Below are 15,984 nucleotides of genomic sequence, written 5' to 3'. Positions count from 1 at the left end.
CACTGACACTGCTATGCAGGTTAAAGGAGATCGAGGTCGGGGACAGCGATGATACCATTTTTTTAAATTATGGATTGTATTTAAAAAGTCATTGAAATGATTACTGTTGGGTAAACAGGGACCGAGAATGGCTGGGCGACAACATGGATGGTTTATACTGTTTCTCTCCTGTGTCCCTTTGGGGAGAAACAATCTTTCTTTGATCTCCAGCTTCCTTGTTTTCCAGTTAATGCTCCAAAAAGAGTCTCCATCACACGTACCTCTGTTGGGAGGCTCTGATTGGCTCCGTTCTCCAGCAGGAACTTCACCACCTCGAGGTGATTCTCTTGTGCTGCCATGTAGAGAGGACTAAACCCTTTCTGTAAAGACACACACACATTATTTATGATTACATATACACAGAATTATGGGGATGTGGTGGAAAATACATTTACTGTACAGATTAAGATGAATAGCTAATACATCAAACAAATCTGTTAATTAAACAGAAAGCCATTTACAGTGGCTCCACCTTCAACAGCTTTGATAGAAACATTATTGTGCAATACCATACAGTCTAGGGGCCAATACTCCTAAATTAGTCATTTAATATATACAAATATATCTGAAAAGGCTTTTAGCAACTTATAGGAAGTATCAAAGTGCCCCCTCAAAGCCTGCACATTTCTCTCAAAAGAAACCACTTTCTTTTTACACGTTAAATTGGATTTACAGTGATAATGGCTGCCACAACCCTAACTGAAGTTGAAAATGAAAAGCTTAAAAGGAGGATCTAACCCTAAAGGATTATACAACAGATTTTTTTTTTTTAAAGAAAATATACCCAATACATTATTTTGCAGTCAAGAAGTCTGCATCCTCTAGAGGTTTAAACAAACCACACATTCATGGATAGCCCTTTAGCAGGTGTGTCACATATGCATGCGTACACGCTGACACGCTCCAGTCTGAGCCAAAGTCGGGGTGACTCACGTGTGACTGGGCATTAACGTTAGCTCCGTAGTTGACGAGCTCAGCCACCACCTTCTCCTGCCCTGCCAGCGCCGCGATATGGAGAGCTGTGTTCCCTTTCTGGAGGTCACACACACACACACAGACACACACACACACACACACACACACACACACACACACACACACACATTGAAAGAGAGACAGGGAAAAGTAGAGTGAGCCGGAAGGGAATGATTACAACCTAATGGCCTAGATCTCTACATGGAGAAGTCGGCACTAAAATACACTATAAATAATAGTGTATTAATGTATTCAGTAAACATGTAGAACTTAAACATCGATGATAAAGCGGCTAAACCTAACTTATGACCACAATAAAATACATTTGAATGTATGTTATTTAACAGCTCTGTTAAAAATGCAATTGCAAATATTCTGTAGTTAGCTTAACCACTCTTTTCACCAATACTGCATCTACTTTGTTAAATAATTTCGTATTACTTATTCAAAGGCTAATCCATTATCTTGTAAAGCCGTTTACAGTTTTGCTGAGTACAATGTGAAGGATGGCTACACTGCTTTCTACAGCTGCCAGCTGAATTAGCCCCGAGCTACATTTAAGAGAGGTGCTGGGATGGTGTGAAAAGAAAAATCAAATACCTTGGTGGTGGCCTCCAGCTTGATGCCAGAGTGCAGCAGAGCCAGGACCATTTTAACGTGGCCTTCTTTAGAAGCCAGGTGTAACCCGTTGAGACCATTCTGAGAGAGAGAACAGAGACATTTAGTCACATTAGAATTAGAACAAACACAGTCATGATAATCCTGGTGATAATCAGGATTACTATAACCACAGTCTGTATTAACTGAAAAGTGATGCAACATCTCTTATAAGAGGTGGTGCTAAGCAATGCTGAATAAACAGATAGAACACATCTCTGAAAAGTCTTTGGACATCCATGCCATCATTTGGCCGTGTCCTATCCTCGGCCTTTATCATCGTGGTCTAAACCACAACCTGACAGCTTGTGCAGTGGTCTGAGAAACCAGAGCGAAGTGTGTTTGAGTTCTGCTAGTGAACATCTTTATACTCCCAAGTTCCTTTTAATCACGATTAAATAAAACCACTCCACATTCGGAAATGAGGGGAAAAAAAACACCAATTCTCCAGTCTCATTCCCCTGTGAGCAACATGTGCTGTGTCGAACATCACTCGTCTAGTTACAGTACCTCTGAAAATAATAGATACAAACACAGAGACAGCAGGAGGTCTCAGTTTTGACAAATTGAATAACCTGAAAGTATAGAGAAGAGGGAGAGGACAACTGTTTTATCCCAACATCACCCAGACAGTCTGTTGTCTCTCTGGCTGAATACAGTGCTGTAATGGAGCTGAAACCTGCCTGCTGTACCCAGTCTGACCAGAAGGGGTCTCAGTTACCCACGATGTTCTCAGGCTTCCCCTCATTTTGCGGTGTGACTCAATTCAAATGGGTAACAGCCTCTGTGTGAACATGCGCAGCAGAGAATGGGAAACACACTGTGTATCAATTACACACACTGTTAAATGTGGTGTGTGAGGCTCTGCTGTGTACACACCGGACCAAAGCAAATACGCACAGACTTTAAATGTTGTTTTTTAAACTCAAGACTAACACATTAATGCCCATTAACACGCCCTTCTGCAAACAGCTACATGACTGGGATGAGAGAGGAAGAGTGTGCAGAGTTGCAGGCATAGCAAGGACACGCTACTGCTGCAGAATCACATAAATCACAAATACAAATAAAGTCTCTGCCCTTGCAAGACATCAATAAAATAGTAAAAGATGAAAAATCCTTAGGAAAAAAAGGGGATGGAAAATGGAAGAAAAGCATTTCTTTACAGAATTACAGTTAGGGTCTTTAAGAAGTAATTGATCACACGGTTGTGGGTAGTAATGATGTAGTATATATATATATATATTATGGACCATTGACAAATGACTCATTTCGATCCCTATCTTCAGTATCTCATCTACTGTCTCTCTGTCTCTTTTAAATTCACATAACATAACCATAATGACATCAAATGTAGTGGAAATGTACGAGTAATGACAATTATAACAACATCTATACAAATACATGTTTTCTTTACAAGGAAAACAATCCATATATTTTTTTCAAACATCAAACAAAGACATTTTATCTCAAATGTTTTTCATTCTGTTTGTTGAATGAACACAGTACAAATACATGCATGCATAGGAACACAGATGCGCACTAACACATGCATTTCTACAGTTAGTTGCCAGGTTTTTCCGGCGCTTTTCTCAAGGACGCCTCGGCATGACCTGGCACCTCTCCAGCTGCCAGTCCACACTCAGTATTTTTGGTCTCATCGGGACTTGAACCAGCGACCCTTCAGTTCCCATGCCAAGTCCCTACAGACGGAGCTACTGCCAACAATTGAAATAGCTTTATTGGCATGAGCAGAATAAAATAATACTGTGTTGCCAACAATTATAAGATGCATCTATACCTATACATTTCCCACATGTTGTCGCCACCTCTCTTTCTGTATGTGTTGCGGAACCAATTAGTGTGAAACGGGCGTTCATTCTTAATGTCCGCTCTTTCATCTCTCTGACAGTGGTGTGTATGAAAGCACTTGTCCATTACTCTGCACCCATCCTCAACACAACAGCTGTTTATGTGTCTAAACCAAACATATTTTCTTTCACACGTTCACAGTGATGTCTCCTCATTAAGCTGAATCGGCTGTTCTATGGTCCTGATGCAATAAGGTGTAAGAGAGCAGACGGCAGGGCTGAAGATGGAGGGGACTTTAATCTAATACACTTAATTATTCATGCACACCACTTTACACAAAAGATAGAGAATCAGGAAGTCTAGGAGTTGTGAATTTTTCATTTTCTTTTGGGGCTTTTTTTCATTTGTCATCCTTAGCTGATACTGCAGAGTGGCATTCCATTGAGACATTACGTTTCTCATTCCTCTCAGAGATCCTTTAACACCACATTTCATAGTTTCTTTCTTTCTCATAGGGATGAGATGAGGTTCCTGAGTACCATTCGCCTAACTGAGGGAAATTATTTTACTCCTAAGAGTACTTAAAGAGAAATTAGTGCAAGCAGCCAAAACAAACTTTTGATTAACACCTCTGTGTTTAGTGTCCTGTCTGTCTGTAACTTTGTGTGGTAGTGTTACCACTGAACAGGTCTCTCTTGAAAATGAGACCTTTTGTCTCAATGAGATTTTAAACCTGTATAAATAAAGGCAAAAAAAAAAAAAAAAATCTAATTCCTCCTTCCGTGCTCATAAATCTCTTAAGTTTATTCAAAAATATCATTTGAGCAATGTGTGAAACATTAAAGGATAGATATTTGACCCAACTAGATGTCATGCGGAGAATAGCTCTTACTTAACTCTTCCTAATCTGCTGCTCCTGGTCATGAAAGACTGAATCGGAGGGACATTTCTCCTGAGGGACATTTCTCCTGAGGGACATTACCAACTGAAGCAATCCTGTTCTCTGGCCTTGGTCTGCTGCTTATACGTGTATGGGTCAGAAAACTCTTTCATTTGTATTATCCACTGACAATTTCAGTGCCTCAATGGCTATCTTCGTCACAGACAGTGGCAGAATGTGTGTTTATTAAACTATATCATGGAAGTGTTTTTAAAATGGTTTTTGACTTCCACTGACAACATGCATGGACTTGTTGAATGCCGCTCATGGGTTTTCATTTAAATCAAAACAAAAATGTGTAAATACTGTAATGTAGCGATTACTGAACACTGTCAGAGAGGATTGGCTGCTAGATTTGTAAAGCACCGTGAGTCCTAAATAAATGCTGTCATTTTTAATACGAGGGGCAGTTTATAACGTTTTGTTCATTAAAATCATCTTCCTCTACTCCCACAAACACATGCTAATACACACAGCTTTTTGGATAGTGAGTTAAAGGAAATAGTCTCACTTGATTGGATGAATTGATGTCGAGGCCGTTCTTCAGGTGATCGTGAGCCTTGTCCAGGTTACCGGAACGAGCGGCACGCAGGAAGCTGGTGGATGCATCCGCCTGCAATGAGGAGGAAGAGGAGGACATGTCAACTCAGCATGTCACACAGAGATACTGCTCGGAGCGAGAACACTTCCTACTATGGCTGCACAATTCATCAGAATGATATCAAAGTAGCAATATGGAATATATGTTTAAGGGTCCCTATTGTACCTTTTGGGGGGGGGTTTGCATTTTCTGTGGCGTGGTATATAGGTTTTTGTGCATGCAAATGGTCTGTATTGGGTTAAAATCAAATGGTCTGTATTGGGTTAAAATCAAATGGTCTGTATTGGGTTAAAATCCCAAAGTTCCCCCCACCCACCTTAAATGCCTTTATTGGACTCCTTTATTAACCTAATGACATCACTATGTAATACTTGTGCTGCTATTGGCTAGCGCTCCAACATATTATACGTGACTTTCCCGAGTGGTTGACCAATCACAACAGAGCCGACCAGCTAACCAATCAGAGCAGACTGGACTCTGGTTTCAGACAGAGGGTGAAAAGAGGTGCTGCAGCACAGGCAGTATGAGAAAAATAAAGAGCTTTTTGAACATTAAAGCATGTGAACATGTCATAGAGGCATAACAACAAATATGAAACTGAAAATGACCATAAAAGGACGCTTTAAAGACTAAAAACTTGTTAAAATACCCTTTCGAATCAAGAAGTGGGCCAGCAGCAGAAATCCCTTCAACATAATGAATTACATATTTATTCCAAATTGTGCACCCCTAATTTCTACAACAACGCTATAAACTGAACACACACATTGCTCATCAATATCAACATGAGCAGGTCTGAAATACACACAAACACTAGCTCAGAAACCTTTGTTGTCCTTGATATCTGGATGTAGTTGCACTAAAAGCCCATTACGATCACCCAACGGGAAAAGACAAGGCTATATGCAGGAAACACGATACAACATTCGGGGGCTCTCCTGCCCTCGGTGAAGGCTGAAAATGTCAGACTCCTTACAGTGGAGCTTCGCCCACACGGTGAGTTTGGCAGGCGTTCATAGCGGAGCACACTCCGCCACGAGCTGCGCTGTCTGATCTCAGAGGAAAGCTCCAGCCGTTTGTTTCCCTGTGTGTCAGTGTTTGTACGCCCACCTCTGAGTTCATTCATCAGCCGTTAGTGTAACACGACTGACCCGCGCAATGAGATGTTTCCAATGCCCCGAAGAGGAAACACTGCGTGATGTACTTTGAACCTCTCTTCACCTATGTCACGGGAAGAGTTATTATTTAGCTGTTATTCTCAAGTGGTTTAATTACGCTGAATAGCCGAAAGATATGCCTGCCCTTTTTGAATGACTTTTATACATCTCTCATGTGTAGCAATGTATCAGTCGAAAATGTTGTTGGTTGTTGTGAACCATTTATTGCATTTTATCTAACAAACAGATTTTTTTTGTCAGGCTGTTTCCTATCCCCACCCCTTAATTGTCTGATTTCTTATCTTCTTCGTATGTTTGCTAAAGTAAATCAACACGGTTCAACCTTCAAAGTTATTCCCATTATTTTTCTTAAATCTAACTTTTGAAAATATCAAAATTTCCACCTCAGTTGAGTTCCTGTGACATTTTGCTAAATGAAATACTTCCCAGCGGACCGCCTAGGAACGTCTTGTCTGCGTGTCTTTAAAAAAACATGGTGGGATATGGCACAGGATATAAACCGATACAGTTTTCCAGAAAACCTAAACCATAAATCCATGTCGCATATTGTGATCGATCCGACTTTTAACTAGAAGAGCTCTATCAGCTAGGGCTGCTCAATTAATCGTATTTTAATCGCAATAACGATTTTGGCTTGCAACGATTATGAAAACAACATAATTTTTTTTTTTCAATAAATGGATGTTTCAAAGTCAATGGTTAATCGTTTTTTAATAATCCTGATATCAATTATTGACCCAAATAATCGAGATTATGATTTTTGCCATTATCCAGCAGCCCTACCATCAGCCCTGTGTTTCAGGTCTGCTCCGAGGTTTAGGCCCCCGCTAAAGCCTTCCAACAAGTTTCATTCAAAATCAGCTCAGTAGTTCTTACACAACCCTGACATCAAACAAACAAACCAAAAATAACATCTCTGGGAGAGGTAATTAACAATAAAAGCAACCCATAACAAGATGTTGTTCTTTTTGGAGAAAATAGCTGTTATGCAGTCGTTCTTGTAATAACCCAGAGTCGATTAGCAAAAGGCTTTATGGCAGACGTTTCATTACCTGATACCGAAGCTTGTCTAACTTAATAACTCCAAGAGTTGGTGTATGATAAAGGTGTCACATTATCCAGACTTATGAATATTCTAAAATTATAAAACTGGCATATGAAAAAAAAGAATGTGTACAAAGTCTTGTTAGCTTTCTCAAGACTCTTTGAGATCTAAATATGAGTGACTCAATCCCGACACATTGCAGCTTTTGAAGCCATTGTGTTCACAGTAAACTCCTTTTATGATTTTCTTCTTCTGCACTATGAAGTGATCGTGATATTTACTGTATTTCTGATCAGAGCCTCGCTCCACCTGCATCCCTCCTCCTCTCCCCCATGACCCCACCGCCGATGCTTCATGAACCAGTTCTCTGCGTTCATTTATCAGCAAGATTTTGTTAATGAGTGTTGGTGATTTTTGTGAGTGAGTGTGCGTGCGTGCGTGCGTGCGTGCGTGTGTGTGTGTGTGTGTGTTTGTGTGTGCATATCGAGGCAAAATTAGCCTGAGTAATGAGCTGACCACAAATAGCAGTAAATGAAAAAATCTTGCAGCACTTTTTACAAATCCATTCTTTAGCAGCTTGTGTGAGGCAGAATCCATGTTCCTCTGTACTCCACTATCACCTCTACGCTTCTATCTCCCCTTTTTGGTTTTACGTTACATCGATCCTTTCTTTCCATTAGAGCTGCACGTCCAATCTTGGCAGTTTCACTTTATTTACAATCAACGATTTGAGATAACTGGAACCTTGCAATACATATCACAGGTTGTACAAATAACATTTGTCTGTATCTGAATCAGATTTCACTTTTCCAGGCTCTCATTTTGTCCATTTCCCTTTCTTTCCCTGACTAACAAATTGTGCATTAAGTTCCTATGCAGTTCATCTCACTCTAATGTTCGGCCTGTACACAGTTACATCTTGATTTATTATTATCTATCTACTATACCTAATACCTAATTAACAACATAACAATTGTACCACGACATATTTCCAGAGGGGAGGTCTTGGACAAAACATAGACTCGGTGGCTTGCTGTGAATTTGGGGAGTATTTGTGTGTAATCCCTTGGCAAACAGGACTTCAAATGTTATGATGAATAATACATAATGAATTAACATTTCATAAAGTATGTAGGAGACGAGTTTCACTCAGTGTTTATCACGAAGCCGCAGAGCAGATACGATCTTAATGGACAGTGTTTACCTCAGATAAACACTCTATTTGTAGCTTCACACTTATTTTTTTCATTTAACAGGGCCAAGCCACATGTAGAAAATTATGAAAAAGTTAATAATTTGATTACATTTTTTTACATTAGATAAAGGTTTGTCAGTCCGTAACAAAAGCCAACAGAATAAATAAGACGTGAGATAGAGTAGAATGAAAAAACACACACACAAATAACAGTTGAGTGAACACATTATCCAACCTAGACAATCATAAATGCTAATGGTCTGAATTGTTCATCAACTCAAAGCACAATCTATACGTCTCAACTCCAAATAGGAGGAGGAGAGGAGACACAACAGCATGGGGAACATGACTAAAAGGCCAACAACATAGGGCTGCTCGATTATGGCAAAAATCATAATCTCGATTATTTGGGTCAATAATTGATATCACGATTATTAAAAACGATTATCCATTTACTTTGAAAACATCCATTTATTGAAAAAAAAAGTGTGAACAGTATGTTTTTAACAGCTGATTACCCTGAACTGTAAGTATAATTCAACTGAAAAACCAATAATACAAAAATAAAGAAAAAAAGAAAAGGTTTTATTTGCGATTAAAATACGATTAATTGAGCAGCCTTACAACAACAGCAGTTTTCTTGAAGACAACGACCACAAGGACATAAGAAAAAGCAGCAGCAACACACCAATATAACTACAGCAGTCCAACAAAGCTAATCTGAGTTATTTAAGTAAAAATCTGTACTTTATTTTTTGCCAATTTTAGCTGAAATATTCAAGAATTCGACTGATTTGCTCATCCAAATGTTCAATAGAAACACTAATTAGTCGTGTTACTACAAGACTTACAAAGATGGCATTGTTTCCCAAGTCTAAAGAAACCCCAGGGCAGCTGATGAGGACACACAAACAAAGCGTTGAGGAAATAGGCAAAGTGTACACAAGGATGTAAACAAACATCATATTTACTCTGTTATTACAGAGCCATATTCCATAGGCTTCCTCCAACCCCTCAGAGCTCACAGTACTGTTGTTCTATTGTTAGCGTGGCGAACAGACACAAATCTGATTCTAACAGTGAGACAGACTCAGGAGCTTTATACTGAGCCACAAATAATCATGTAGACCTGACAAAAGCCAAAGATAAAAAGACTTGAATACAAAGGCACAGAATTTAAAAGCAAAACTGCAATACACATGTGGAAATGAAAATCAATGTCAGGATGCTGTTTATAATGAATGTTATTTGCACCCTAATATAATTGGCACTACATTTTGCACACTTATGAGCAATGAATGAATCAGCCACACATTTGAATTCACTCATACATGCCGACACAAACTGTCTAGCATAAGTGTCAGAATAGCAGGTTGATGACTAATGAACAATGCCATTTAAAAAAACATATTGCTATGAGATAAACAAGAGTGGGTGATTCGATGAAAATGTTAGCTGTTATATGAGTTGTTGTTGCTGTTGTTGTTGTTGTTGTTGTTGTTGTAATTGTAGATGTGTGAATGATTATATAATCTGAAAATGTGGTATTAGTGTTCAGGAATATTATTATTAGAACATATTAGATTGTCCTTGTTGATCGAATTGTCATAGTCCGTTCCCCCTTGATCAAGTTTCAATAAACCTTTATTGAGTTGTAAGACATAAGCTCAGTTTCCATCACTCTCCTTGTTTTCCAGTCCTTCCACTTCACTCGCTGCAGCCTTCTTGCTTTTGGCTTCCTCCCACATTCACTATGGTTTTCTATGAAAGGCAGTATGGACTCAGGGATAAGGAAGATATCACACACTCTCTGTCCCTGAGGTGCTCCGTACTCTGGGTCTCCTCTGACTGAAGTCATTGGCCCAACACTGGAGATGTGAACTTATTGTAGTGACAGCTCCTGTCACTCTAAGTGGAGACTTCTTTTCACAGCTCAACATGCGTCTCATCTTCTGCACACCATACTTGATAGGTGCTTGTAGAAATACTTATTATTATTAATACTTATATACTAATTCTACCCTACTGCTACTAATACTACTACTACTACTACTACTACTACTACTTGTTTGTTTGTAGCCTTTATTTAACAAGGTGAAAGCCCCTTGAGATCAAAAGATCTCTTTTTCAAGGGTGACCTGCAGAACATTAGTTACACATGAAACATAAAAACAACAGAACAACAATAAGGATGACATACAACATAATGTACAGGGTACAGTTTACAAACTCTATTTACAGTGAGAGGTACCATGAGTATCAAACAGCATGTCACCCAGCCGAGTTTTAAAGTTATGCAGGGGAACCAAAGTGCCCAGTTTTAAACATGTTTGCAGACTGTTCCAAGTTAGTGGAGCTGCACAACTAAAAGCTTTCTTCCCTAAGACAGTCCTAGCACTTGGCACATTTTACTACTACTACTACTACTACTACTACCACTACCACTACCACTACTACTACTATTACTACTACTACTACTACTACTACTACTACTACCACTACTACTACTATTACTACTACTACTACTACTACTACTACTACTACTACTACTACTACTACTACTACTATTACTACTACTAGTAAACAGCATTTTCCTTTACTTATTTGATTTCATTTTTCTGACCTAAATGACATTGGCTTGGTGTATTTGATCATATTACTTTATTTAGTTCCCTTACTAATAATTGTCATTGTTTGTTTGAATACATCGTTTTAAATGTGTGCTTCAGCTAACAAGCAGCTCTACTGCAATGGAATGCTGTAGTTTTGGTAGTACTGTCTGTGTATTATTTGTAGTATATGAGCTTTACCAAGATCTTCTCTGACGTCTGATTTGTGCTGAAAAAAATGTATAAAATGACAACTGAAGCTCATCGAGTTATTATTTTATTCATCTTAGTGAAGAACACCATCTAATAAAACCTATTCTAATTATTTCTCTGACTGACCTCTTAACTGTTAACTAAAAAACACATTGGTTTGTGAGAGTAGCAAGTTCAAAGCTGTTGTTTTCACTATCAATCATCATTAATTGCACAGAGAGGGAGGGGGTAAGGCAGAAGGGGGGGAAATGTAAAACAGAAAGAAGTAAAAATGTCTTCATTATCCTGACAAGCATCTACAATCCATCTCTACAGAGACATAGTAGAGTAGGTCGTACGTTGCCGGGACTGAAACGGCATATTCTGGCTCTAATATGTTGAATACTGGTGGACCGTCAGAGAGTACACGATAAAAAAGGTGTGTGTGTGTGTGTGTGAGCTTAAACAGGAAACTAATTCATATAATACTTAAAACAATAGAGGAAGACAAATCACTTTCCAACACACACACGCGCATGCAAACCGAAACTAAAAATAGCTGCAGAGACGCCACAGTATGTTAGTGTTAACACTAACAGGGAGGGAGATGGATCACAGTAATGAACCCTCATGGGTTTAAACAAAAGACCCACTTCCACCACAAAACATGGAAAGATTCTCAAGCAAACTAACACGCATATAAAACAGGAGCAGACACAAAATCTATGGTACCAAAGCTACCAAACACAACTGCTTAGTTTCAATATGCGTTCTTCTGTACTTACCTGAGCTGTTTTGAGTGCATCCCAATATCAAGTATTGCAAAACTCTGTGCCTGGATGGTGCGCACTCATGACTCTCAAAAAGTAGAGTGTGAACACTTGACACTTGTCACACTCAACAGCTTTGAGGGATGTAACAGAAGTTGCGAGACCAGTCGAGACAGTTGTTGCTCCGGTCAACACAGCATTATACAAATAAATATATATGTGATTTTAACTATATTAAAATACATATACTTCTATATTGGTGTTGAAAAGAAGCCATCAGTAATTTGCAGTAAGGCTTGCTAGCACGAATGACAACATTGCTAGCTAGATAGATAGATAGATAGATAGATAGATAGATAGATAGATAGATAGATAGATAGATAGATAGATAGATAGATAGATAGATTCTTCTTTCCCACTTGGCTCTACTGCTCTTTTCCCTTAACTCCTACCTCTAACTGTAGAAAAAGTGCATAAGGAAAGGAACTGAAAGATCAACGCCCTTCACAAATATAACCCTACTACAGTCAGTAAGAAATGGGTCACCTCACTCTGACCTGTGAACTTTATTACTTTCACCAGACACTGTTTAGTGGTGTCTGCAAAGTTATATATCAATCATTGAACAATATGCCTTAGTATCGCTCACAGAGTTACTGCTAATATTGATATTTCTAAAAGTTTGTGTAATCATCTGATTTGTGAAATGTGGCTGATGAATTCATAATTTTGTAGATTTTTTTATCTGGTCACAAAGTTGTCAATACTTGATGAATGCTTTGTTGGGGTTTTGTATGTGCCCGGTACAATTGAAAATGTGGCATAACTTACAGTATTTACAGTAAGTCATCAGAGAGATAACAGAAAAATGTTAAGTATCTCAAACCATTTGTGCATTAAATTAAATGAGTTAAAGAGATGGTAAATTATAAATGGAGTGTGATAATTTGACCACTCAGGAAAATGAAGAATGTTTCCAGAGCACGCCTTTGCCGGGCAAGATGAAGTCATGGCCTTGAGAATAAAATCAATGGAGTCCGGCAGGCTGTGGGAGTTGATCCAGTATTGATTGATCGATGGCGTGAGTGTGTGAGTGCGTTGCGGCTGCACTAACGCACAGTGACACTAAAGGGCTGCACTCGTACAAAAGACACAACATTCAAGTGATTCATGCAGCATTTAAATACGCATCGTTGAAAGGCTGAATTGAATAGACTTGACCCTCTTTTCAGTGGTTGTTTTTCAGTTTATGATGAAAATCGAACGTTTGTAAAGAGAGAGTTAAGAGTGCCTTTTGAAGCTCTTCAGATTGAACAAAAAAGACTGTTTGCCTAGGATTTAAATAGTAAGATATCAGATGAGCTTTCATGAAAGTTAATAAACTGCCGAGCGTTGTAATGAGAGGTTTATGAAGATGTTTGATCAAGTTGTTTGCTTCAATCCTCACACTAATCCCACAGAGCAGTGTGTGTACAGTATAGACTGAACACTCATGTAATCCTGCCAATACAAAGCCTTCCAGAGAGATACTTCAGACTGCGCTGAATAAACTCTAGGGCGGTACCAAATGTACGTTTTACATTAGAAGCTTCTCACATTTTATGATGTAATCAACCAGAAAATAAAATGTTTTTTTAGTATTGTGTTGAATAAATGTAATGTATGGTGCTTTTAGCTGGCTGCTCGACAGCCCTGTTAATAGAGGTATGTGCAGTCCTTTGTGTGCAGCAAGGGAGAGCAAACTGTTCTTTGACCACAGAGGAAATTATGTGTTTAAAAGACTTAACCCCATATAATATACTGTAGAGTAACGAAAATAAAAAATAAATGTCTAATAGATTTAAATTTGTTCCCTTTCATCCTACAATGCAACCACTGGAATCTAATTGTATACATATTATAATATTAATATTGTAGCTTAATCCTATCTGCAACCACAGAAATACCTCTTTAACACAATGAAGACATACAAATAAAATAAAAAGCTATGCAGCAATAGAATACAATGTTGCTTTTATAAATCTGAGTGTTGAGTCTTTAAATTATTGGAATGTTAGATTATAGTGACTGGAAACAAACACAACTTAAAGTAAATCTAACACTGGCCTAATTCAATAGATCAGTCTAACATGTCTTGGTGCTAGCAGCGCCTTGCCCTCAAAGGGCTGCTCATCTGAACCTGCCTGCTCTTGTTCTTAACATATAAAACAAAGAGATGCAGATGATGTGATTTGTTTAGACGATTATATATTCCACCAAAATCCCTCTGTCCATCGTGAAAGAATAATGAGTTGTCTGCTCCTCTATCCCGGTGCTAAAACAGAGCATCTGAAATATTTATAGCCTCTGTCAGGCCACTGCTTCCGCAACCCATTACAATCAAAGCCTGCTTTTCCTTTTTATAAATACATCTTGATATCTAACTGCGTACCAATCAAGTCACGCACACACACAAACACACACTTACGGTACTGTTTGCAGATGTTTGCGCATTAACTATGATAAGAAGCTTTATATTCTATCAAGACACAAAGATAAAGCTATACAATGCACATACAAGTACATACAGTCACACACTAAGAGGGTAAGAAAAGAGGCACTTCCACTACTACTGCAAATGCACACTGTTAGGGCTGTACAAAGGCGTGGAATCAAATGCGAGATGCAGAGACAAACAAAGTATCAAAATAAAGTGTTTTAATGTAAACAGGTCATAACAATCTGAATACATAAAGCAACAAAACAAACACTCAATAAACTGTCTAACCCAGTGGTTCTCAACCTGTGGTACGCGTACCACTGGTGGTACGCCAGCTCCCGCTAGTGGTACGTGGAGGAATCTGACATATAACATTTTTAATTTTTAATTTAATTTCTTTTTTTTATTCAAAGGTGGGGTAGGTAATTTTGGAGAAACCAGCTAGAATTTGAAAATACACAACCGGAAAAAATATGCCACTTCCTTACAGAGCCTTCCACAGATGACATTTTTTTATGGATTTTTTGTCAAAGCACTTAGATATTCATTGCTATCGGGATGTTAAGAGCATTCCATGGAATATAACAAAAAGTGTATCTCGAGCCGGTTTCTCAAACTTGTGACTCAGGAAGAAGGCATTTGCTCAAATAATGGAGAGAAGGCTGTGACCGAGGTCAAACGCTGAAAAAGCACACACTTGTCCTTAATTGTTATCTTTTTTGTTATCTTTTTTCTGCCACCACAGAAATGGCAATAGCAAACATCAGCAGACTGAAGATGAGCTATTAGCCCTTAGGCTCATCTGCTCCTGGAGGCTTCATTATTACTGTGGAACTGAATTCCCAATAGGACATTTTCTGTTACGATGTAGGTTGTTGCAGGAGGCCGACATTCAAACTTTGGTATAGGTCCAGGAAATGACATGTGTGTACAGTTGACATTTGTTGTGTGAGAATAAGTTATTATTTTTGTTCTTTATATTCTCACTTGTGGAGAGAGAGAGAGAGAGAGAGGGGGAGAGAGAGAGAGAGAGAGAGAGAGAGAGAGAGAGAGAGAGAGAGAGAGAGAGAGAGAGAGAGAGAGAGAATTTTAACATTGGTCATATGGTGGTACTTGGAGAGCCAACTATTTTCTCAGGTGGTACTTGGTGTAAAAAGGTTGAGAAACACTGGTCTAACCTATACTATCAAAAAACTGCAAAAACCACAACAGCGGGAAAACAGACAAGGCAGGAAACGTACTTTAGACACATGAGGGTAGACAAGACTATCAAAATAAAACAGGAACCTATCTAAACACATAACATGAAACCTAAACTAGGGAACAATCTTAGCAGAGCCGTCTACGCACAACACACACATTGTACACCTGTCCATTCCATGATTCTAATTACATGACTTGTACTGTCTCTTGAAGAGGGCTTCCATGCATAAAATGTGGTACACGATTTAAAAAACTGAAAACGAAAAAGAAAAAAAAACATGATTGGAAA

General features: G+C 38.6%; 1 protein-coding gene across 6 annotated transcripts in view; it reads right to left on the bottom strand.

Annotated features, from left to right (window-relative positions):
* The window catches only part of ank1b (ankyrin 1, erythrocytic b), a 74,541-nt gene that overhangs the window by 34,508 nt on the left and 24,049 nt on the right, over window positions 1-15,984 (bottom strand). For all 6 annotated transcript variants that reach the window (XM_010774871.1, XM_010774866.1, XM_010774868.1 and 3 more), the window contains exons 2-5: window positions 4,935-5,036; window positions 1,615-1,713; window positions 973-1,071; window positions 261-359 (exon numbers count right to left, since the gene is read on the bottom strand). In XM_010774871.1, coding sequence (XP_010773173.1) covers window positions 261-359; window positions 973-1,071; window positions 1,615-1,713; window positions 4,935-5,036 — 399 coding nt within the window. The remainder of the gene's footprint in view (window positions 1-260; window positions 360-972; window positions 1,072-1,614; window positions 1,714-4,934; window positions 5,037-15,984) is intronic.

This window comes from Notothenia coriiceps, unplaced genomic scaffold (assembly GCF_000735185.1).
Source record: "Notothenia coriiceps isolate Sejong01 unplaced genomic scaffold, NC01 NC01_scaffold00014798, whole genome shotgun sequence".
In the NCBI taxonomy this organism is placed as follows: domain Eukaryota; kingdom Metazoa; phylum Chordata; class Actinopteri; order Perciformes; family Nototheniidae; genus Notothenia; species Notothenia coriiceps.
This window is presented reverse-complemented; position numbering and strand designations above follow the sequence as displayed.